General features: G+C 42.8%; 1 protein-coding gene across 1 annotated transcript in view; it reads right to left on the bottom strand.

Annotated features, from left to right (window-relative positions):
- Positions 1-26,426, bottom strand: part of ZCCHC24 (zinc finger CCHC-type containing 24) — a 166,028-nt gene that overhangs the window by 114,869 nt on the left and 24,733 nt on the right. The window contains exon 2 of the mRNA XM_065408547.1: positions 19,101-19,301. Within this exon, the coding sequence (XP_065264619.1) occupies positions 19,101-19,301 (201 nt within the window). The remainder of the gene's footprint in view (positions 1-19,100; positions 19,302-26,426) is intronic.

Raw genomic sequence — 26,426 nt, 5'->3', positions numbered from 1 at the left:
GCTGGGTAATGGCTAAACCACAATAAAAAAAAAAAAAGGCAAAACATCCTGGCTAAGGACTTCCCATTCAGTGAAGGAGTCACCTGGAATTTTCTTTCTATTTGTAATGCAAATAGTTATTGTGGGCAAGATCCTCATGTGGTGTAAACAGATGCACCTTCATTGACTTAAATAAAACTGTGCCTATATACACCATCCCATGGAGCAGCTCCTGTGAGAGCTGTCAGTCTACCATGTCAAGGCTGAACAGAGACAGCTTTGTGAAAACTCCAGCAGTGCGGAAGGCTCTCAGGTAACACCAGTAGAAGGTAGAAGAAAGGGAGGAGAAGCAGGTGTGATGGAGCAGTAGACCAGAAATCCTAGCCCTGCGATTCCATTTAAAATGAAGAACTAGTTGAAAACTGGGTGCCTGCAGTTTGAAAACTGCAGCATAAGCACTTTTTTCTGGCAGGAGTCTAAGACAGGAAGGCTGTTAAAATGCAAACCCCAGTGCAGCTGTTATGACTTAAAAGTTAAAACTGAGTGGTGGTGGAGTTTTTTAATCCACACAGGAGACAGGGAAAGTGGAATTTGTGGTGGCCAAACTTCCCCTGGGGTAATCACTTTACCCAAGGTCAGTTGTGTATTGCCTCAGGTTATACCCAACATGTCAGGAGCATCTCCCAAAAGATCTAAGATTCACTAGATCTAAGATTCACTTGAGAAAAGTTCCCATGTCAGTAATATAAAGAGGCTGAATTCTGCCAGCTCCTTGGCTTGACCTGGAGACCATCTCCCCCAGGCCATACCCTGGTCCAGGAGAAAGAGTTGCCATCCATCTGGTAATGCGATTCATGGTTTTTTCCCTACTTTGCAGTACATTTAGGGTATGTCTAAACAGCATTTTGGAGCCCACGGGAGTGAGCTTCCCAGTCCCGGTCAACGGACTTGGGCTTGTGCGCTCGAACTTGTGCTCTACACGTAGCTGTGTTGGGCAGTGCTTTGCAGTTGCGGCTCAGGCTCCGAAGCCTAGGCAGGGAGCTGGACTCCCTCCATTCTAAAATTATTCTTCTTCAAATAACAAATAAATGGAGGCAATCAAAATCTGATCTCGGCTGTTCCATGAGAAGGAGGCAGAATTCACCGAATACATTGTTTGCAATAAGCTGTTCTCTCAGCTCTACCTGTCTGGGACAAACCTGCGCTGACAGAAGGGTGTTGACGAAGGTGTCCTAATACCAGCTCTGCGTTCTATGATACTATGTATCTACCTGATCGCTCATCCAGAAGCACAGCAGCAATGAAGGGGTTAAATCAAATGTCAGCTCAACGAGGCTTTGTTTCTGGGTGCCCTACAACAGGGTACTTTTTACTGCCTACATCCAAATTCAGTTATTTAACCCAGCTAGAATTGTCTTGAAGTCGGATCCAACTCCCAGTGAAATCAATTGGTCTTTCTGCTGACTTAAATTGGAGTTTGTAGGGCCCTTATTGAGGGTAACTATTGGGGAATGAATGTTACACACAGACCCGTCGGCATCTTCTGGCTTCAGGCACAAACAGAATTAACACCAGTGTGAAGCCATTGGTCAGCAGCGGCTTTCTCTCAGCATCTCCTTCTCCCCGCATTCCTCACACTTCCCTCACTCTTATCTCCACCAGCTTCTGGTCTTGAACCTACACAACAACCAAACATATAAGGGGTGTACATGGGAGGAGGTTTGGGAGCAGAGGGAGAATTCACCCAAGAAGTGCTTGTGAGAGAGATACTCATGAGATACTGCTGTTCCTCCTGAGAGAGGTGGTAGTGTTTCAAGGGAACGTACTAAAATGGTCTGAGTCACACACCCAACAAGTAATGACAGGAAATTGCACCTCCGCCACTAGCCCCATCACTTGCAGAGTCCCTAAAGGATTTAACATCAGCATGCAACCACTAGGCAGACCGGTCAGACAACATGGACTCAAGTGCCAACAATATTCAGATGAGACACAAATCTACCTCTTCTTCACCATAAACTACCAGCTCAGATGAAGAACGGCTGGTTGAAGCTAAATCCAAGCAAGTCAGAGATGATGCTGGTGGGCAGAGAAAAGCGCTTTGAAGAGACTGCATCCCCAGTGCAGTCTCCTTTGGTTGAAGGTACACCCCCTCCCCCCCATTGGTCAATTCAAGTCCATAGTTTTAAAAGTGCTCCTGGATTTCTCCCCAGCCCTAAGCTCTCATATAGCAGCATTCACAGGTAATACTTTCTACCATCTCTAGTGGGGTAGGAGACTCTGTCCCATCCTGGCAGTCAGTGACCTGGCCTTATACACTGTTATGTTCTCTCTGAACTACAGCAATGTAATATACCTGGGCAGGAAGCCATCAGCCCTCAGAAACTCCAGCTACTACAGAATGCTGCAGTGCATCTCCTCAGCAACATGGTCTACCATGAACACGTCAGACCTGGCCTCTGATCTTTACACTGGCTTCCCACAGAATCAAGTTCAAAGTCTTGGTCCTTAGCTTCAAGGCCCTGGGCCTAACATAGCTAAATGAGAGAGCACAGTGGTCAACAGCTCTGCTCCTAAGGCATAATGGCACTTTCTACCAGCAGGGTAAAGCTCATTAGTATAGGAGACTAAGTTTAGCTGGGGGCTGGTCAAGACTGGGGAATGAACTGTGGACTGTCATGAACATCAAACATCTTCCACGCCATGTGCAAAGGGCATTTCTTTGACCCGCCTTTTCTCACACTAAAAAAAATAAACCCCACAAAAAAATACGACGCTATACATACAATTCTTCTCCCGAAGCAAGGCACCGTAAGGCTGGCTTACCCAGTTTTCTGGGAAACGTCCTTGTAGAGGAGCATTCTCCAGCTAGGAGAGACCTGGCATAGCAACTCTGCCAACCTCTCTTCCAATCTCACCCAGTAAGAGGCCATCGGGTTGGTCAGAGCTCTGCTGCATTCTGGCTATTCTCAGCTGTCAGAATGGTGGCTTTGGGAAGCCAGGATGAACTCTGAGCAGCCCTGAGACTTCTTTCAGTTGCATCAGGATACAAATCAGCCTCTCACTAGCTCCAGAGTAGAGGGACTCTAAAAGCAGCATAAAGTAATTTTTGGCATGATTCTGCAGTGAGTAGAGCTCCATTGAAATAAAGAATCAGGCCCCGTGTGCCGGAGGTATACCTATGAAGATCTGCATCTTAAAGTTCTGTTGTAGCCTGTTTTGGAAATCCATCCCAACGTCCGCACAAAGTCAAAAGCAAAGATTTCAGTATTAATTACCCATCTACTGTATGTGTGAAGTTGCTGCCCCCTCCTAAAAGGTGTCTTCTCCCACTTCCTTTGTGTTAAGTGGTGGCCTCACACCAGACTAAAGTAAAATGGAATTTTCTGCATTGTCTGCCCCTCCCCTGAAAAGATGGAAGAAAATTCCCCCATTCTCCTCCCCTGCCCCATTACCAGAGTTTTGGTACAACATTTTTTGGACTTTTCTTACAGCTGCGCTTAAGATGTGACAGTTTCAAACATTCCAGGAATGAAATAAAGTAGAGTATAAAACATGTTCGTGCATTCAGGCCCACAACCAGCAAAGTGAAGGAAGAAAAGAGCCAAGCTGCCAGTTTTATAGTAGGACTAGCTTACTTCATGTTGCTCCTTTATTTCTGACTCAAAATTGCCATCTGTGGTGCTCACTGTAATTTTCCAGGACTCTGGCAACTAACAACCTACAACACTTCCAAACTTCCCTTTCCCAAGAGAAACTGGGTAACAAAAAAGGAGTGGGCACTCTGTGCCTATTAGGGTTCATAACATGAACTAAAACCATCACCCCTTCTGTTTCCTCTCCCCCTGCCTCATGGGGAAATCTTGATTTGCTGTCAGCCTACCTCCGCCCCCTCCCCCAGCTGCTCCTTCTCCTTGAAAACTATTTACATACTGGAATCTAAAGTTTCAGCTGTTCTAGGAATCTCTCCTGATTCTCCCTCCACCCCCCTCAATCTCCAAGAAACCTGAGCCACCAGATGGGTGGGAGAGCTTATTGGGTTTTTTGTCTGACATCTGGATTTTGTTAGCAGTCTCATGCGTGCTGAATCAGGAATGGGAGCTCAGACCAGAGCAGATGAGAATTAAGTCTTTTAGCACTGAAGAAACTGCCTTATCCCCTCCCTACCCCCACCTAGTCAGCAAACACAGTCACAACAGTATGGGCCAAATTCAGCCCAGCCATAAAGTGATGCAGGTCCTGCTAATTGTCCTCATAGCTGCTCCTATTTATGCCTGTTTTGGATACAGTGCCCCAAATTCCTCCAAAGCAGATCATTACATTATTTATTAATTATCGTCACTGTTAAAAAGCCTTTGCCACAATTTCACATTAATAGCGGCACCTTTCAAGTCTCAGAGTGGTAGCCGTGTTGGTCTGTATCAGCAAAAAGAATGAGAAGTACTTGTGGCACCTTAGAGACTAACAAATTTATTTGGGCATAAGCTTTTGTGGGCTAAAACCCACTTCATCATAAATTTGTTTGTCTTTCAAGTCTGTAGCTACAAACTCCTGTCTCCTATAGAAATAGATTCAGTACAGTATGAAAGGAACTAATTTGCCAGACTAGGGCTAGGGCTTGCTGCTTAGGAGTCGGATGTTAATGACATCAACGGGTATCATTAATAGGGTGGATTTGTGCAATTAAAAGTGTAATGGGCAGCAGCATGGGCTGTTTTAGTAGTGCCCTTATAGTCACAGTACTGCTAATCACCATAACCTTAGTTACTGAATAACAGCAATGTACTATAAACAGGGGCTTTGAGTCAGGCCTGTATGTGATGCTATGCAAACATTCCTTCTGTGCAATCCTTCTAGTCTTTTGTTATATCTTATCTTTTTTTGATTAGTCAACCACTTTGATGCTTGCAGATATACAACATTCATCTGTCCCTCCCCCCCAAACAAACACATCACCTTTGACTATGCCATTTATCAAGAGAGTTCCATTTTCTAAAGACACCTATCAGCATGTGTGTTTTGGGGGGGGGAAGATTTCAAGGATGTGCTTCGGACTGAGCTACAAGCTGAAGCACACCGAGAAAGAGACAAGAACAAAAAGTTCACTCCAGATTTAAAAGGTGAAACAGGTCTAGAATAAGGAAACAAAACTCCAAACCAAAAAGCCCCACCAAAGAAACAAGGTCAAATGATAGATATTGGAGAAAAGCTCAGTGTGGGGTTCAGGCCTAACAACCCTGTACTGCACTTTACACTATGCATTTCAGAAGGAAGCATTTCCAAAGGATCTTCTGCACCTCGGCATAGTGCATGCATCCATGGCAGCTGTACCGATGGGAGCAGAGGAAACCACTACAGTCCAGCGTAACAAGGACATGCATATCAATAATAATGCTAACAAAAACCAGACAGAACCTTTCAATCACAGATTCCAAAAAGCTGAACAAATTTTAAAAACTCATGACATGCTATTTTATATACATGCACACAGAGAACACTTCACTCATCACAATCATGCAACCACCTCTGGGCTGAAATGAAGCAGCTATTACACAGCTATGCTATGTAACAAATAGTGAGACAAAGTGAAAAATACTGGGCCTGATTCTCCCTTTGTCCTGTGCCTTGTGTAGTCATTTGCAACAGTGCAAAGTGAGAGTAAAATGCTACCGAATCAAAATGGTTGCATTTTTACACCCACTTTGCATCGATGCACATGATTACCGAGAATCAGCCCGACTGTTTCACCAATCTTCCCAACCCATGTAGTGATTGCATGGGACAGGAATATGTATATGACTTTTATATGACCATTTCAACTGTCACCTACCCATGCGAAGCAGATGGAGCAGATCACAGAATCATAGAAATGTAGGGCTGGAAAGGACCTAGTGGTCATGTAGTCCATCTCCCTGTGCTGTGGCAGGATTAGAAACCCATGCTACAAATATTTGTGAGGGTGAAAGACAGAATCTCGGCTTGAGTTTGGGCCTCTTACTTTGCTGCCTGACATTGCACCATTTGATCTGCTGCATAAGTGGGTAGATACACATGCTAAAGTGGCAATATTGACTGGCTGGGCCATTGCTGAGTTTCATCGATTTCTTTGTAGGTCCACCTGCAACATGGGTTAAAATTAACAGTGGGCTTCAAACTGATGCTTTGCATCTGAAGCCCCTGAACCTGGGGAAAATTCTGATTCTGATCTGAACCCAGTTGAGATCCAAAGGTCCAAATCTAGTTAAAATATGGCTATTCCTTATAACTTGTAATGTGTTTAAAAAAAAAGTCTATAGTCTACTGAATTCTGTTTAATGGAGATGAAGATCTCAGCAGAATTTGCCAAACTCTTATTCAGATTTCGTTATAGTCAGAAAGTGAGTTAGAAACAAAAGGTGCATAACAGTTTAATAGAAAATCAAGAACCATAGCTTAAGAATCAATTCATAAATCAAGAATGAGTTACCTCCAGAATGTTCAGTAATAATGGTAAAACTCCCTAACATATTAATCAGTATTCCATCCCGAGTTTCTGGTGTGTTAGCTATTAAACTGGCTTTGATTACTGTCTAGTATAAAATTCTTTCCCTTCTTTTCTTTAATTACCAAAAGAACACTGTAGCTTTTCTCTTCTGCAGGGGGGAGAGAAGTATAGAAGGAAATACTAGATCTGGGAAGAAAAGGTAGGCCCAGTTTTGGGCCTATGAACCTTGGTAATGGCTTTTTAAACTACAATATTTCATTAACAATACATCAGTTGTGATTCCAGTACCTAGTGTTAAAGGCTAATGAAAAGATTATATAACTGCTCAGTATGATTATAATTTAAGCTTGATTAGTAGCTTTGCTTAGTGTACTTTTGCTACTTAGGATCCAGGAAATGATGTTTATGAGAATATTAAGCATTGCTTTCTGGAATTTGAAGATACAGACAGACCTGTTGCCAAAGTTTCATTCACTAAATATGCAAACAGGAAACATAATCCAGTAGTTAAGCCACAGGACTGGAATCAGTATTCTATTCCCAGCTCTTTCATTTGGTGAATGGACAAATCACTAAACCTTTTTGTGCCTCAGTTTACCTATCTGTAAAATAAGGCTAACCATACATATCTCGCCCATAGGAGTGCTGTGATGTTACATTAATTAATTAATGCTTGTAAGATCCTTGGATGGAAGACAGATAATTAATTAGCGCAAACCAATTAACAGAGTGACTTGTAAATTTGTACAGAATTCATTCTGTACTCAAAGAGTAAGTGCTGTAAGTTTGGGGAAGATGCATTGTATTTTTCATACAAAACAAAGAGGATGAATCCCTATTTTATGTACAAAATAGAACTCAGTCTTCTCTATGCACAATGACCCTCCATAATATAAGCAAAAATATGGTACAGGTGACTCTTTTAATACTATTAAGAGGGCGTCAAATATTTTAGTAAGACAAATCAAAGCATTAAGAATGGCCTTTGTTGAAAATCAGTCAGAGCAAGCACAGGAGCTGATCTCATGAAATTATTGCACTTGGATTTACAAGAAGATTAGCATGGCTGGGCTGACAGGTCTTCAAGGATCTACTTCAGCAAGTTTACAGAGGCATTGTCCTTTTCAAAGGTATGCACTGAGTGGTGCTGCTGCATCAAGGAACCTTCAATCAGTTCTTTGCTATGGAACATTGTTAATTTAAAGCTATAAAGTGTGATTTTCACAGTGCAAAAAGCAAACTGCAGCTAAATCAAACTTGTTCCAAAGACTAATGACCAGGATTTTTTTTAAATGTACTGTGACTTTTTAAGATTATAAACTATGAACATTAAACGAGCCCTTGAAGTGCCACAGCCCAAGAGCATTTATTTTCTAATATGCACAATGATCTCTAAAAAAAACCTTTTAATCCCTGAGTCTCCCTCTGTAACTACAAGAAGGCTGACTGGCATGTGAGCAAATGCGCACTGCGCAGGTAATACCTCTACTCCAGACAGCATCACCTGGAATACTTCATTAATGGCGTATATTACATGATGCATCTCATACTTAATGTACTAGTGCTTGATGTCCATCATTAATAGGGATTTTACAGCTAAAGTGGTGGTTATCCAAATATATGTGGCTCCTTTTACTTCTGATGGCATAATCCAGACGGAGTGGTGCAGCTTCAGACAAACAAGACGGGAATGATTGTCTGTGGCTCCCAATGGCACAATTCAGGTGGAGTGGCAGAACATCAGGAGAGTGGTGGATGAGTGTCTGTCTACCTCTGATTTCAAAATCTAGTTGAATAGATTGGACATCAGGAAGGAGGTAAAAGGTTGATTGAATTGCCTTTAATGTCTGAATTGCTTAGAGAGGACAGGGCAACAGGAGGGAGGGGTATGACTGACTCATTTATTTTGATGTCTACTCCCACTGGGATGGGATGATAACTGGAAAGAGAGGAATGTTTGGGTTTTGTCTCTGTCCCTGGAATCTCCCAGACTGTCCTGGGCAAATCAGAAAGGAAACAAAAGTTTTGGGCAGTAGCTGTCAGCTCTAGCCACTAGAAGTTGCTGGTCCCACTGCTGACAAGGAGAGGGGAGTTGCCTCCTCTGCTGCTTCCCTGTTGTTCTCTCCCTACCATTTCCCAGCTCCCTGCTCTGTGCATTAGGAGGAGGGAAGGAGAGCAGGCACCAGTCCATTCCGCCCCCATCCACTCAGCTTTGGCAGCAGCTCCAGCCTGCAGGGGAAGAGAAAGGAGCCACAGGGACGGGGGTTTGAAATCTTGGTGATGTCACTCAATAGGGAAAGAAGTAAAGAGGGACCATGCAGATGGGAGATACTAGGGTGGAGGGAAGAAAGGGGAGAGACACTACAGCTGGTGAAGTGAGGAAACAGGGTGCACAGTACAGGGAGTTACTAGGGAAGGGGAAGAGAGAAGGGAGATTCTGGGAAGGGTGGTGAGTCTGAAAAGGGGAGAGAGAACAAACCTGGCACCCCTAAAAAGGCAACACCGCCTTTTAAACAGCCAGGCTGTAGGACGCTAATCTGAACCAAGCCCAAGCCTCGCTGGGGTTCTTTATTTGTGGGTAGAACTGGATTTTTCATCCAATAAGAGATGTTGAAATTAGTTTCCATTCCGAATCAGAACAGTGTCAAAATACTGATAAATTTCATGAATGAAAAATTCCAGAAAGTTTCAAATCTGAACCATCAAAACAAAAATGTTGCCATTTTCAATTGAAACAAAACAATTTGTCATGTCAAAATGATACTTTGTTTCCAAATGAAAAGGGTGACCCCTTCCCACATCAATTTAAAACAAAAACTTTTCATTTTGCTATCCCAATTCGAAAATTGAAAAGTGTTGTTGAAGTCACCATTTTCCCATGGAAAATTCCTGTTGGAAAATTTCATTGACATTTAAAATGTCGATGTCAATGAAACTACAATTTCTAATGGAAAAACATTTTGTCTCAAAAATTTCAACCCACTTTCTTCACAGGATTTACTGTATATGCGTTTTTCCTATAATGCATACGGGGTTTTGCTGCTCTTTTATGTTTTATGTTAGGGGTCAGGCTCTGGTGGAAGTTTGATCTGATACAGGAGGAGATCTTGAAAAACAGTCAATACACTATCAGTACTGAGGTCTGAAAGTTTAGTTATTTAAATATGAAAGTAAACCAAAATACATCACACTGTCCATACAAATACATAGAAAGCCACTGCTTATTTGGTGAAAAGCCCATGGAATTTTTTTCCTCTGGTGCTGGCAGGCTATTTGTGTTATGTTTTATCCTGCCTGTGTTGCATAGAAGGTGCTTGTTTTATGTTGTTGTGATTAATTTGAAACAGATTAGTTCATACTGAGAATGAATTCAATAACCCCCAACCCTTCTCCCCATCATGAAACAACAGTCTGCTTGGAGGAGTTGCTTTTCTTTCCAGCCCCATCCCACAGGCTTTTCAGCGGGAGGGCATGATCTACTCCACCTTGCTCATATTAACCTCTCTCTTATAAACATTAATAATATTGCCCTAATATTCCTCCTGTTTTGTCTATAGGTCACCTTATGGGAGAGTGAGAAAACAGATACTTCTCAGTTCTACCAAATAAAACCCTGTGCCTCTCAGAGGGAATGCTTACATTTAAGTTTCCAGCTGGGTACTTAATTCAGGTTTATTAAGCCATTTATTGCACACTGAGCAAATATAATTTTGTTAGTAAACAGCGTTAGGAATTGTGCAATGGATATGCACCTGTGGCTTGCTCCATAGCTCACTGAGGTAAATGGCAATCTTCCCATTGACTTCAATGGGATTTGGATCTGGCCTGTGGTGTATGATTTTTTTAAAATCTAATTCAGCATGTTTATGGTAACCAGGTATTTTATTAACATATGATAACGCTCTTACTCAATTGAAATATGATGCATATATTAGGGCCTACTGTCCTTTTCCTGACATCCATTTCTCTCCATCCCATTTGATCTCAGTCAATGGGCAAAAGGCTTTGAAATGAAATTGTGATTATGGAACTCACTATTCCACTGACATGAATGGGAGTTCCATGAAGGGTGATGCCACAGTACCAGCCCCAAGGAAATCCTGGGGCAGTGACAATGGGCTTGTGAAGTAGCCTCTTGCTCTAATCTAATATGGTATAATAAAAAGATACTAACATGTAAGGCTAAAACTCCAGTCAAAAGGTACCATAACCAACAAGGGAAGAGCTAGAATGACCTGTCGTCGAATTCTAAAATAGAATTCTAAAATAGCTGCATATGTTATTTTTAGACCATTTGCCTTTGTAATGTCTGTTTACATTCCATTTCCCAAAACAAAGAAAGTTCATAGCAATAGCAGAGTGAAAGTAAGGTGGGTGTATGAGAGACAGCACATCAGGAAGTGTTTGTTTTCAGCTGGTTTTGTGCACTTTTTGGAACTCATACGCATAATCAAAAAGTATGTTAGACAGGAAAGTAGTATAATAAAATCAAAGGGGTCGACTGGAGATTTCTTTATTTTCTCTTTCTCTTTGTGTAGTCACTCTCATCTGCTTGTATTAGGATCCATTATCCTTTCTCAAAACAATATCAAACATTTAATCCAAATTTCAAGGACCCTGCTACAGATACAATTTTCAAACTGGAACTCTGTGAGCTTACTATGAAAGCACAGACTGTTTGGACTAATGTGCTATCAAATGTGGCGATGATAGGCCCTTCTCTGCTTGCATTCAGAAGTCTGAGTTACATGTTGCGCTGCTAAATGGTTTGAAGGCACAACACACACAAGTTATTCAGAATTTCAAAATGTAGACATCAGTGAGTGTTCTTCGATATCTCAGACCCTCAACCAGCTTAAGTTTCCAGTGTTGAAAGGGATGTTACAAAATCATAGACCACTGCACTGAGTTATTGTACGCAAGACATCTGCAGGTTTTCATAACAAAACTTGTAACAATCTGAAAACAGTTCTAAAACTCACAGTGCAAAGTTAAACATAGCTTATGAGAAAAAATAAACAAATAAACTAAGATTTACTTTTTTCAAGTAGAGATTTTAAACAAATACATGTGAAAAAACTTGAACCAATTTCAAATCACCTAAAACAAAAACAGTATGATTGAGATATAAAGTGGAACAGCGTTAATGTGCCATAATGAAATTTAAGGTTGAAAACTGCATATTGTTCCAGTGCATTAAAATGTACAAACCTAGGACATGATATTGTAAACACAGTATTTAGTTAAGTATGTGCATAAGTGTTTTCAAGATCACGATCTGCAAATTAATCTCTGCTTCCAGAGATGTACATATGTGGGGAAAAAATGTCTTATGTAAATGGTTGCTTACAGTATATTTTAAAGATATAAGGCCAGATCCTCGGCGGATGTGAATTGGCTTGGTTCTGTTTAACTCAGTGAAGCTACACTGATTTATACAAGCTGGGAATTTGGTCCATAACATATACAATTAAAACAAATTAATTCACATTATTAAAAGTGTATGTTATTTTTTCTTACCATATATGTTGTTTGCAGTGTTGTTGTAGCCATGTTGGTCCCTGGATATGAAAGAGACCAGGTGGGTGAGGTAATATCTTTTATTGGACCAATGTCTGTTCGTCGAAGAGACAAGCTTTTGAGCTTCACAGAGCTCTTTTACCTTTTCCAGATCTGAAGACGTGCTCTGTGAAGCTCAAAAGTTTGTTTCTATCATTAAGTTGGTCCAATGAAAGATATTACCTCATCCACCTTGTCTCTCTCATATATTATATAATGTAAAACAGGGCTACTTTTTTATGTTACAAACCAGATATTTGTTTCACATTATATACAAACATGTGTATGACATTTAAATATCCCAGCTTTCCATATGTAAGTCTCAGAAAGATAAAGAGGTTTGTTAGCAGAGACTTGTGTGGAGGAGAGAATCAGATCTGGAGAATCCTTTTTATTTTCTGCCAGAATGCTAATATACTCCCATAAAGTACAGGTGAAGAGCGCTCTCTTTTCTGGATAGAGATGTACTGGACCAAAATCATCCCTGGTCTTAAAGAAGTCAGTGGTGTTACACCAAGGTTGAATTTGGACTGTTGTCTTCCTGTAGAATGTATATCACAGAATGTCCACTTACCCAATGTAAGTAAACTACTACGTGGGCTAGTGGTTCAAATGCCATTTGTTTCTAACTAGAGCTTGCATGATCCAGATCCTATGTGATTCTCAAATTCTGGGGACTGCAGCTTGTGAAATCCAGACCTATGTAACAACAAATGCCCACACATATGGTCTCCAACCCAAAAAGATGGGGGCGTTAAGCCAGCTAGTTTGAAAGCCACGCTCTGCATTTGAGGGTTAGCAGAATCATGGGGATAATGTACTTGATCCCCAAATCCCATGACTGAATAACAGTCCCAGGGCTGCACTCCCTGATTTGCCAGAAAGAACATGTGCATTTGTTTGTAAGCCACACATATATTCACCAGGTCAAAAGGAGATCCTTCTATGATCATCCTTAAAAATACACCAATGCATTGTCAACATGTATTTCAGTAACTTGGCCAGAGGTTAGGGGTCTATTACTGGAGTGGGTGGGTCAGGTTCTGTGGCCTGCAATATGCAGGAGGTCAGACTAAGTGATCAAGATGGACCCCTCTGGCCTTAAATATCTGTGATTCTTTGAGTCTATGTAATTGTTTAGGATTTCTTCAGGGTGTGTGTGGATGAGTGTAGCCTTAAATTAGCTGATGTTTCCATGACCTAGAGCTGGTTTTAAGGTCTCACACAGTCTCTGACCTCCTGACCTGATTCTGGGAAACTATAAAGGTAAAGGAGGATCTCATCTTTCACTTAAAAACAAAAGTAAGTTTCTCTTCTTTTTATGAAGAGTCTTGACACACGCCAACCACTTAGGTTGAAGGCTTGTCACTTTTTTGTAAAGATTAGATTCTTCACCATCCCCATCACAGCTAGCCAGGGCTGCCCTTTGGTGTCTGTTAAAAAACAAAAGCCACACGTCCTTTGAATCTTGGGCATGCTCCAGATCAGTTGACTGTTGTAGGGAGCAGTACCACTCAGGTTACCACCTACAGTCCTAGGGTCACTACAAGCTCCCAACCAGAGGGCTGCCTCCTGACTCAACTCTGCTGTAGAGCAGCCAGCATGATCTCTGATCACAAGGAGAGACAGCTCAATAGCATGAGGCAGCATGGGCTTGTGGACTAAGTAATGGACTGCGAGCATGGGATTAAGCTCAGTTTATAACTGATGTGGTCTATATCTGGGTCAGTCCATACAGAAAAAATGTTTAAACTTGAGTGCCTGAAATTAGGCATCTCAATCCAGATATGCTGAGTGTCACTCTCATTGACCTGAATATGTATATAGCTTTTAATAGGGTCTGATTCAAAACCCATGGAAATACTCCTGTTATTAGTTGCAATGACTTTGAATCATGCCGATATAGTGATTTTCATCCATAGATCTCAAAATGCTTTGCAAAGGAAGGCAAATGTCATTATCCACTACACCTGTGTCTATAGTGGTACATGTGTGTATATATTTACATAAATATACACATCTGCATGTATATACCTATCATCTATGTATACGTACATATATATTCACAAAAATATAGACAAAGTGGTAGAAGATATTCAAACACAAGTTTATGTACCTTCCAACTCTCCCTGGGTGGGATTAATGATTCAGTGTTTACGGTACATGAGTGCGGAATTAAGACCACCACCTATATTTTCCAGGGTGTCTTACGTAGTGTCTCCATGATACGAGTTCCTTTCCAGTTCAAACGAGTTCAAATGGTTCCCTCTTTGTTGACAAGACCATTCTAGACAGCTTGGCAATGACTAAGGGGTCAGAAGAACTCTTTGGCCAGCACTCAGAACTACATGGCTGAGGCCATAAACGTGGGATGATGTTTGACTGACAGACCATGCATGTATTCTTACAACAGGACTTGCAGGCATTTGGGTAGGGATGGAACACAGAGACCCAGCAGCTGGAATCAGTGCTTGGCAGAAGCAGCAGACAGAAAAGGGGTTTGGCTGGAAGTTTTGAACACAGACCTGTTTTGCTGGAGCCCTGAGATTGGACTGTATCTCTGTTAGCTTTGTTGTTGCCTTTGCTGTTAATCCACCCTTGCTCAAAGCAATAAAGGGAACTATGCATTTTATAAATATAGTCTAGGAAAGACTATCCTGAATCTGCGTCCACTCATTCCTCTCCCACCAAGGAATTAAAACAGTCCAGAAGCGCAAGCATTTTGTGACTTCCTGGAAGTTGGGATAGCATGCTTGTGTGTGTGTGTGTGTGTGTGTGTGTGTGTGTGTGTGTGTGTGTGTGTGTAAGTATGTAAAAGTACACACAAAACCAGTACATTTAATACATGATAGTGTGATGTGGTAAAGAGATTTTATGGTTTCATTGGCTTGAGTTTGGGGTGGCTGCATAAATCAACAGTGGTGAAGCAGTGAGTGAGTTACCCAGGTTATCCCAAATGGATGCCAATAAGATATTTATATCACAACATGCCATCATGTATTTTGTATAGGCCACATATATCTCTGGGGAGGAATGCCATTTTACAAATATTGTAGATTTAAAAAAAAAAATGTTGAGACTACAACTATAACACACAGGAAGCAATAAAACCTTCTAAAAATGACCTAAAATAGATTTTCTACACATCCCCATCCCCCCAGACTGATTTTCCGTTCCAATATTTCTGGATCTTTCCTGTTGGAAAGTGAGTATTGTCTCCCACTTCTAGCCTTGCAGGGCTGTGAGATATCTGACTAGAAAATCATTACATTTTATCTATATGATAGCTGTTACTGGCCCAAGACTGAATATTACCGGTCTTGGGGAAGATGTAGAGGGTGAGGTCAGAGACAAGATCTGAGATGTAGGTTAGGGTGGAATTGTGTAGGACCTTGATGACAAGGACAAGAAGTTTCTATATATGTGTGCATATGCCCATGCGTGAACAAAGAAAAAAGTGTATTATTTCACTCCTCACATTACCTATCATTTTAAATTAAATATGTTGAATGTTTGCCATTGTTAGATATAATTACAGAGATCCAAATTAAATTGAGATGTGATGCTTTTGGCCTCAATCCTATAGTCATTCTTATGATTGAAAGTCCTGTTGAAATCAGTCAGAGTTTTGCATTTGAAAGAATAGTAGATGCCTGACTGGAATGGAAGTTTAACTGTTTTGGCTACTTGGATTAAAAAAATTAGTTCAGAGCAAGTGTCGGAGCACATGGAAAAACGTGATTAGTTGAAAGTGTTGTCCTCTTGGCACAATTACAACGTGGTGAAACCACACGGAAACAGTTGGGTCCCAAATAATTGTGTTGACTAAATATACACAAACCTGCAGTGACTAGCTGCATACATACTACTGCTCTTACTGGTTTCAGGGAGCTTCTAAAACATAGAATACATTGAGCGCCACTAGATGGCTCACAAACTATTTAAAGGTATATTACCCTATTTCTACATGCTCCAAAAAAGTGACGTTAACCATGATTTTACAACAGTCTTAAGGGATCCCAAAAACCTTTGTAAAATCAGAGCTTTATGAAATCATATTTCAGGTTTGATACAAACGCATTGAGATGGAATTTCAAATGAAAAGAAGCTTTAGATATGTGAGGTGTTAGAAAATCAGATTTTACCTGTTGTGATTTATGCTTCTGGACTGGGTCATCTCTCAAGGTGTAATCTGAAATAAGTACTTACATTTCTGTCAGAATGGTATAACGTCAACTCATATGGCAGCAGGAAAAGCAAACAGTATGTTGTTACGTTTGCAACAAGGAGAATAAGGGAGGATTAAAAAGTCCTGAAGTTAGGTAATTTTTTTTATTATGTAGAAAAAACTTCATAATAAACTCCATGACAAAATCTGTTTCTTATTAGGTGATTACGTAAAAAAGAAAGAACGAGAATATAAATACCATGTGATTTACTGCTCTGAATATTGTCCAAGTCTGATTATTTTATCTTTCCCCCGTCTGAATTAAAACATAATTTAAAATATGGAGTAATATTTTTAACCATTGTACCATATTCAAAATAGCTTTTGTTTTTGATGACACTGGGAGGAATTAACCACCAAACCCTACACGTATTACACAGTATATTAATAAATTTAAAAACCAAAATCAGTTGCAGTTAGAGGATTGGTAAAATGAAGGGGTTTTATAACATGGGTCCTGATCCAGCAACTGGATCCATGCTGTTGGACCTGTAAGCTTACACTGAGTCCCACTGAAGTCAGTGGGGTGCCATATGGGCTCATGTGGATCCGATTCCAGATTCAAGGCATTTGAAAATAAGATCCTGAGTCTACAAAGCACTTAAGTACATGCTTAACTTTAAGCACAGGTTTAAGTACAACACTATTCAATAAAGCACTCAACTGCAGGCCTGAGGCCCAGTAAAGTGCTTGTGTTTAAGTGCTTTCCTGAATCAGGGTTTATTTTTGATATTGCACACAATACTGACCTAATTTCATACCACCTCCCCTGAAAGTATACACTGATATACAGCACACATGTACTCATAAACACACAGGCACATATATATATTTGTTTATATAATATTACAGTTCAGCCACAGAGCACATACTGTAGGTAGTATTCTCCATTCCTGTTTTGGTTCAACGGATAGCTTAATATATTATTGCTTAAATCATAATAGCCCAGATCCTCAATAGTATTTCAATAGGAGTGAGATGCCTAAATACCTTTGAAGATCTGGGCCAACATGCGTACAAAAATTGGATAGAGTGTACAACACAGTCACATAAACCTTGCTGTAGGAACCTTAACTTTTGCATATGCTGTGCTTTAATTGGCATTAGCTGATTTTCTTTTTTTAGTTAATTTCCTTAACTAACCCTGAATCTCCACTCAAGATATTTCTGATACATTCACTGGGGACAATCTACGCAAGCCACTGCCCGATATGTATTGATTGTTAGGGAACCTGTTGCGTTTCTCTTATACATACCCAGAACTGCACTGTTATCTCACACAATATTGCATTGGAGTCCACTTCTGGGTATATTCAGTTACAGTTAGTATATTTCTATCCTAGTATTGAACAATGTATGCTATCACATGATCATTTCTGTGTATTTTGCAAGTACATGCTAAACTGAGTCAATTAAAAATTAAAATACATTTCTAAATATTTTTTGTCTCATTCCTGAACAAAATGATCCATTCAGTGTATTCTGAAACAATACAATGTACAATATTTTGAAGTGCATTTGCAGAGCTGCATGGGGCGTTTTTGTCCCACAACTTCCCTTAAAATCAGAAGGAGATATGCAGCTAAAACTTCATGGAGATAACCCCCTCTTTGGTTCACACCTCTGTGACCAACTGCAACAGGAACACACTCAATTTCATGCTGACCTTGCTTAGCTGGCAAACATTCCTTCTGCCTGCAATTCTGGCTTTTATATGTCTGACACCCCTAGCTGCCATCGACTGTAGTCAATTTTACTGAGAGAACAAAGGTTACATGTTAAGAAGCCAGGATTTGAAAATTGTGGTCTAGAGGATGCCACTAATGTGCACTTCTGTATTTTTGGAACGCCATCAGCATTTTTTTGCCTCAGGACTCTAAGTACATTGCTTGTTGGAACTGTGAAAGTTTGAACCGTCTCTACTTCTATGGGAACAAGCGCACCTTAGCAATGCCAAGCTGAAACCTGAGAAGATGGGAAAACCTGGCATGCTGGGATTTGGCTCTTCAGAGGAGAAATGCAAATTAGTATATGGTTTTAGTGCAAATTACTGTACTCCACATCTTTAAGAAAATAACATTACCAGTTTTGCTATTGCAAAGGCAGTCTACTAAGCCAAGAACCATCATGAACTCTAGTCAAGTAGCATAAACCTCTCATATATCAGGCAAGGGACATTTTGCACTAGCTATACCTGGAGCTTGGGTTCCTGCAACAGTGACTTAAGGTTTTCATCTGATATAACATTTTCTCTTTCCTTACAGTGTTTAGTGCTGGGTACTTCCATTACTTGCTATTTTTTTTATTAAATGTTATATCCAAGATAGCTAAGAAATGTGCAGCTTTAAAATGAATTTAGCACAATCTTCAAAATGGAAAATTACACAGTAACAACCTTTACCATTGCCAAAATCTACCCCTCACTTGCCTGGAGTGAGGTGTTTTTTTGGGGTGCGAGTCGCATTGGGGTAGTTGCAGGGGTGCGAGTCGCATTGGGGTAGTTGCAGGGGTGCTGGAACAATTTGTATAGTGGGGGTGCTGAGAGTCATTGATTCAAACTGCAAACCCGGTATATGATGGAAACCACTTCGAGCCAGGGGGTGAGGCGACATCCCCCGTACCCCTAGTTCCAGCATCTATGGGTAGGTGGGGCCGACACACAAGTAAAATGTCATGGTAACAGGCCCCATGATAACAGGTGGATGAAAAGAACCTTAGCCTGGCCTGGTAAACTGTCAAGACATTTCTGCAAAGCTGCTCTGAAAAAAAAAAGTGAGTCAAGTTCAGGAAATTGTCTTATTAGACGAGTGGTGCAGTGAATACTCTTACAGACCATCACACATCACTTACCTGTGGACAGTCTTTGATGTAGTGTCCCTTGTTAAAACAGAGGTGACATAGGTAGTTAGGAGGTGGCCTCTTGCTGGGTTTTCTGGCTTCCGAGGAGAGGGATAGGTCAGAGAAATGCTCAGTGAGCGAGCTTAACCCATCCACTATGTTATTAAGGGAGCCATAGGGCGATGCGCTCTTATACAGACTGCTACTCAGCGCCTGCAAAAAAAGAAAGAAAGAAATATAGTATTGTACTAAAGGTTCTTCTAAGAGTGAGCTGAACAGCAGCAGGCTAAAAATAGCAGCAGGAACTTGAATAGAGTCTTTTCATTAGGAACAGGGCTGCATACTTTTTGAAAACAATATATGGGTCATTAATACAGAGCCCTCTTGGTTGTAAGCCTAAATATGGCACGACAGATCAGGTTATCCCATTGGTGGGGAAAGTACTGAGCTCACCGCAGTTCACTCATCCCAGCCTGGCCACTAAGCGATGATTGCTTTCTTATGTGATACCCTACCACAGTCATGGAGTGGTTAGAGCTTCCAAGCAAAGTGCTGAAGAGTGACCCACAAAAAGGAACATTTTTTGGTGTCCACAACTATTTGAAAGGACAATATTGAAACCAGAGAAAGGAAAAGAACACCAATAAAAATGTAAATGTTCATTTGCAGGCTGCTTGATGAGACAATAAACATAGTGTCCTGAGTTTTAAAGTCAAACAATAAGAAGTGATCATCAGATCCGGGGGAAACTGCTGTGATTTAGCCATTTCCTGATAAATAGCAAATACACAGTTTTGTCTTTCACCTGCATGGGATCTCCACTTTCTTCAACCGGCAAATCAAAACTAAAGGAAGCCCAATTTGCCATTCTGAAGCTTCAGAACAGCAGGAAACCCATAATCGCCTACACAGGAGTTAAGTGATAACAAGTATTCATTCTCTTTAATGCCCTGGGGCACAACAGAATAGTAACTGGTTGATAGGAGCTTTAAAACATAAAAAATAGCTTCTTTTCTGGATTTTGCAACATGGCTGTTCTGCAGACAGGACCACAGCATGAACAGTTGTTCCCACCCAAAGTATGGGTAGGACACATTTGCCAGGGTAACATAAGGAATTTGCACTTGTACTTATTAGGCCTGGTTCTCCTCTCACACTATTGTAACTTCAAAAACAACAAGGAGTCCGGTGGCACTTTCAAGACTAACAGGTTTTTTACCCACGAAAGCTTATGCCCAAATAAATCTGTTAGTCTTTAAGGTGCCACCGGACTCCTTGTTGTTTTTGTGGATACAGACTAACACGGCTACCCCGATATTGTAACTTCACTGATTCAGTGGAGTTACTCCTAATTTACACTGATGTGCAACCAGAATCAGACCTGTTCTGTGGCTATATTTTTTCAGTGCTGTCAATCAGAAACTTTTAATGAGGGCCAAAAAAATTAATTAAAAAATCCTTTACATAAATAGATGCTAGAAGCTGAGATATAGTGAGTTTGTGAAATGAATTCACTAATCTTTGAGAACCTCAGATAGTCAGGATTTCTGTCCAGCTGATGTGATGCTCAAATAATAAAGGAGTCACATAGGGATAGTTGAATAAGGGCGACTCAAACATGGATCTCTGCATAATTTGAATCTATAACTGCATCCTAGGACAGTGGCTTTGGATATGCAAGTGAAAATTAGGTGCAAGCAACAGGCCAGTGGTGTCACACTTTGCAATCTCCTTTAGCCACACCAGAGGCAAAAGTGACCAAGTTACACAACTGATGAAGGGTCTAGTAGATAGGGCACTGGATTGGGAGGCAAGATAACTTGCATTCTGTTCCTGTGACTTGCTCTGTGACCCTGGGAAAGTCATTGCAACTCTCTCTACCTCAGTTTCCTTCTCATCCTTTGTCTTGTCCAATTGCACTGGAAGCTTTTTGGGGTGGCACAGTCTGTACTGTGTGTTTGCACAATGCCCCGCACAATGAGTCCTAATCTCAGTTGGAGGTCGCTATCTATACTTACCTGGTGGACCTGATTCTCCCCTCATTTTACACCAGTCTAACCCAGGAGGAGCTACATTAGTGTAATAGTACATGGCATAAATTTGGTGAGCGAAGAATTGGGACCTCTGTCTTTGGGGTTAATTCTGTACATTTTGAAAATGAAAATGATCTCAACAAGTGACTGAAAGGTTCTAACTGCTTCAGTCATCAAGTGACTAAAGATAATTCAACAGTCATCAGCATTTATTTTCTAGAATTATGGAATTCCACAGGAATGAGAAAATCTTGGCAACAAATTGGTAAGAGGAAGGAGAAGTGCCATGGAACCCAAATTGTTGTTAATTAAGAGACTTCAAGAAGCTCTTCTCTCCCGAGTAGCCACTTTCACTTACACACACTTGGAATAATACAAAACGTTTTTAATAGCACATTTTGACTGAGGATTGTCAAAGTGTTTCATGTGCATTAAATAATTAAGCTCCTCAGCTGCCTTGTGAAATATCTATATTATCCCCATTTTACAGATCGTGACCTTACATACAGAGAGTGAGAAATTCCACTCCCTCCACCCACTGCAGAAATCCACAGTTCTTCCTTCGGTTGGGTCGCATGCAAGTCCTCTGCAACACATGGGCAGGACACGAGGCTGCAGTACAATGTGCACATGAGTGTTTTTTCGTCTCATAGGACCCAATCCAATGTCCATTCTTGGCAAGAGGAGTCCTTCATTTGACTCCCATAGGTAGGGTTACCATATTCAAACATTTAAAAAAGAGGACACTCCACGGGGCCCCGGTCCTGCCCCCAGCCCCGCCCCAACTCTGCCCCTTCCCCGGCCCTGGCCCCACCCCTGGCCCCGCCCAATTCCGCCCCTTCCCCACCCCCATTCCAACCCTTTCCCCAAAGTCCCTGCCCCAACTCTGCCCCCACCTCTGAGCACCCCACATTCCCCCTCCTCCCTCCCGCTCTGATCTTGGTTGGGGGTTGCTAAGTGCTTCCCTGCTCCCCACTTGCCCTGCACCCCCTGCATCCCCCCCCCGCTCCTGCAGCCTCTGTGCCCCCTGCTCCCCACTGGCCCTGCATCCCCTGCACCCCCCGCCCCTGCAGCCTCTGCACCCCACCGCCTGCCCTGCCCCTGTGCCCCCTGCCCCGCTCCTCCTCGCCCTGCAGCCCCTGCACACCCCCCGCCCCTGCAGCCTCTGTGCCCCCGTCTGCCCTGCCCCTGCACCCCCCTGCCCCTGCAGCCTCTATGCCCCTGCCTGCCCTGCTCCCCCGCTCCCCCGGCAGCCTCTGCCTGGCGGGGGCTTCGGATGCTCAGCGGCGACCGGGACAGCGCGGGTCCCTGCAGCCCCGGCACACGCCGCACTCCCTGCCCCGCGCCGCAGCCTCCTTCCTGCCGCGCGGGGTGATGGGGCCACAGGAAGGGTCCCCTAGTGGCTGGGGAGTCCCCGCCCGTGAGGGAAGCCCGAGCTGTTGGCTGGGCCCGGCCTCCCCGTGGTCCTGCGGGCTCGGCTGGGGTGCGTGGTCCGCCCGGCCTCCGGGGGCAGCAGCGGCCCCTTCGCCGCCTTCTGCGGCTGCGCCCTCCCTTCCCCCGCCCAAGCTCGCTACAATGTAGCCGGGCGGCTGGGCTGCGCTGCGGACCCGGCGGGTCGTGCTGGGGCCAGGCGGACCCTGGCTTATGCTGCCTCCCTATTTCCCCGGACATGTCCGGCTTTTTGTCAATTCCCCCCGGATGGGGATTTGACTACCAAAAAGCCGGACATATCCGGGGAAATCCGGATGTATGGTAACCCTACTCATAGGCATTGGGTTGGGCCTGTAGCTTGCAACAGTGACCACTTTCCATTCCCCATCCATGAGCTACTGGAGCCTCATGACTGTGTTTTATGTTGGTGAAGGCAGGCACTACCCTTCCTGACATATTCAAGGCCAATGCAGGGCTTGCAGAGGGTGCCTACTTGGCCACTCAACTAGCACCACATTGTACCCTCTGCTGCAGCAGTGAATATCACTGAGAGAGCACACAATTTTCCCTGGGTCCCCCAGTGAGTCAGTGGTCTAATACTAACCACCATACTTTGTAAACACCAAACACCATCTATCACTGGAAAATTCCCTTTGAGCTGCGCCGAGATGTACAGAATCCATCAAATGTTGGCAGGGAGAGGGTTAACTCTCACTCCCCAAGCAGAGGAAAGACCACAGCTGCATGTCCTAATTACAAGGATTGTGAGGGTAGGAGGGCTGGGCCAGCTGTGGGGAATTAAGGAGTTCCCTATCAGGCTGTATTAGGGATGTGGGTTAACTAGTGTTAAGAATTAGTGTCTTCTGGTTGGGAGAGGATGAAAATGCTAGTTGGCAAAACCTGTCTGTCTCTTTCCCTCAATGACTCTGCAAAGCTTTGACGTGTTTTAGTTGAATCATGGGGATCTAAGCTGAAGGAAGCTTTTGAAATCTTAGTTTAAGTCTCTGATTTGGATGGGGCAAGGGTCCCGGGGGAGCTATCAGGGAGTGAGAAGCAGGGGGGTCGGATAGAGGGCAGGGGCCAGGCCATGCCTGGCTGTTTGGGGAGGCACAGCCTCCCCTAAATGGCCCTCCATACAATTTTTGAACCCCGATGTTTGCCCACCCCTGCTGTAGTCCTATCCAGCCTCCTTATTCGAGTCCACACAGGCATGTTGGGTAACATTTTCAAGGATGCCTAAGTGATTTAGGTGTTAAAGAGCCAAAGTCTCTTTTGAAAATGAGATTTGGGCTACTATGTCACTTGGGCACCCTTGAAAATCTTACCTGGGTTGCTCCTTGCTTGGCAGAGACCACCTCCTATGCTGCTGTTTCAGGATTCCCATGCCAAAAGGAAGACTAGGGAACCACTAAATCTAAATTTGCTTCTCCAGTTACTTAAAAATGGAGACAGGGCAGCAATAAGAACAGGATGACACAACAACACAATTTAATTTACGTTATATATCATAAAAAAGGCCCTTCGCTCCGAGTGTCTATGCTGCACTTTCCCTCTCTAAAGCTTCCTTTTGATGCTAGAACCAGCTCCGATCTAAAGGCAGTGAGCGAAGATGGGAATGCTAGCATAGACATGGTGTTTATACCATGATGTCAGCTAGTCCTGCTCAGAACAGATCTGGACAACACAGTGGCTAAAGTGCTGGTAGTGCCCCGTCATCTGTTGGTGGAGTTGAGCCAGTTCTAGTAATAATGGGAGATGCCATGGGAGAAGAACCTACTGTTGTCAAGGCCTGGGGACCAAAACAGCCAGGCAGATGAAACAACAGGAGTCAGAGTTCCCCTGAGTAGCTCCCTGTTTAACTTTAAAAAGCCAGCTCCTAAGCGACCAGCGGAGTTAGTGAACAAGAGTGGCAAGCTGGGGAATTTTGCAAGAGAGTTTGCCAGGTGAAGAAGGAGGAATGACTTCATGACCTTTGAGGTGAGTTTGTTTGTTTGTTGTGTGCTCGCTGTTTGATTTTAGCATATAGTGTGGCCTGTTTGGGGGGCAGTGCCTGTGCCTAGCAGCCTTCTAAGCAAGGCTGATGGCTTCTTGATGAAGCTTTGATCCCCCATCCCTTTAGGATCCATTAACCATTAACCAGGGGCAGGGCTACTTAGGGAGAACAGGGGTTTAAAAAGCCAGCTCCTAAGTGACCAGAGGAGCTACCAAACAGAAGAGTTTTTTGTGAGGGAGTTTAGAGGGGGAGCATGAGAACCAGATACACCTAACATTTGGGCAATAAACAACCCTTCTCCCCCCCCCCCCCCCAAAAAACCCTCGAACACCTCCCCCCAAAAAAGCTGAAGGAGTAAAAATAATACAGGCAGAAGTCCAGCAGCAGAGTGGGGGGATAGCCTAACCCTAACTGCAGCATGTATGATTACTTGCCTTGTGGCCAGGTAGCGTATGTGTGCATTCAGTGCAAGGAGCTCCTGGCCCTCAGAGACCAAGTGTGGGCTCTTGAGACCAGAGTAGCTGAACTGGAGGAGCTAAGGGAGACAGAGAGGTACAAGATGAGACTTTCTGGGACTTTCTGGGTCCCACCCCCAGTCTGACAGCCTTTGTGCTGCTGAGGAGGATGCAAGTCTTGGGAAGGACATCATCAAACTGGAATGAAGGGAAACGATCCCATAGTTGGGACCCTCCTTCCAGATGATGCCGTGGTATCCTCTCGCAATGAGGATACCTCCTCGGGGGAGGGAATCCCAGTTATTAGGAAGAAAAAGGTAATAGTAATGGGGGATTCGATCATTAGAAATATGGATAGCTGGGTTTGTGATGACCAGGAGAATCACATGGTCGATTGCCCGCTGGGTGCAAAGATTGCAGATTTCTCAAGACTTGTACTCAGACTTATCTGCAGTGCTCGGGAGGAGCCAGTGGTAGGTACCAATGATATATAGGGAAAGGTAGGAGAGAGGTCCTGGAGGCCAAATTTAGGCTGCTAGGCAAGAGATTAAAGTCCAGGACCTCCATGGTAGCATTCTTGGAAATGCTTCCAGTTCCACACGCAGGGCCAGCTAGACTGGCAGAACTGCAGGATCTCAATGTGTGGATGAGATGATGGTGTAGGGAGGAGGGATTTAGGTTTATTAGGAACTGGGGAACTTTTTGGAGAAGGAGGAGTCTATAGAGGAAGGATTGGCTCCACCTCAACCATACTAGAACCAGATTGCTGGTATGTAAAATTAAAGAAGTCATAGAGGAGTTTTTACACTAAGTGCAGGAAGAAAGCCAAGAGGTATAGAGGAACACACGGTTAAGACACAGACATTTCTTAGGGGAGGATCTATTAACAGGGATTCTCTATATGCTAGTAAAGAGGAGAGAATAGAAGTTGAGAAAAGTACAGGTAGGAACTGAAGAGAAAGTCAAATGAAAAAAAGTTCCATTCAATTACATAACATGAAGGCAGACAACTAAAAAGTGACAAATTTTATAAGTGCTTATATACAAATGCCTAAATACAATGAGTGAACTTGAGTGCCTCATGTTAGATGAGGATATTGATATAACAGGCATCACAGAAACTGGTGGAATGAGAACAATCAATGAGACATGGTAATACCAGGGTACAAAACATCAGAATGACGGAATAGGTGGAACTGATAGGGGAGGTGCACTATATATGAAAGAAAGCACAGAATAAAATATAGTAAAAATCTTAACTGAGTCAAACTGTAGCATAGAATCTCTATGGATAGAAATTCCATGCTTGAATAAGAAGAACATAGCAGTATGAATATACTACCAACCACCTGATCAGGATGGTGTTAGTGACTGTGATTAGAGGTCACAAAAAAAGAGGTCACAGAGATTAGAGAGGCTATAAAAA

This window comes from Emys orbicularis, chromosome 7 (genome assembly GCF_028017835.1).
Source record: "Emys orbicularis isolate rEmyOrb1 chromosome 7, rEmyOrb1.hap1, whole genome shotgun sequence".
Lineage (NCBI taxonomy): Eukaryota > Metazoa > Chordata > Testudines > Emydidae > Emys > Emys orbicularis.
Note: the sequence above shows the minus strand (reverse complement) of the source record. Positions and strands in the feature narration are given on the sequence as shown.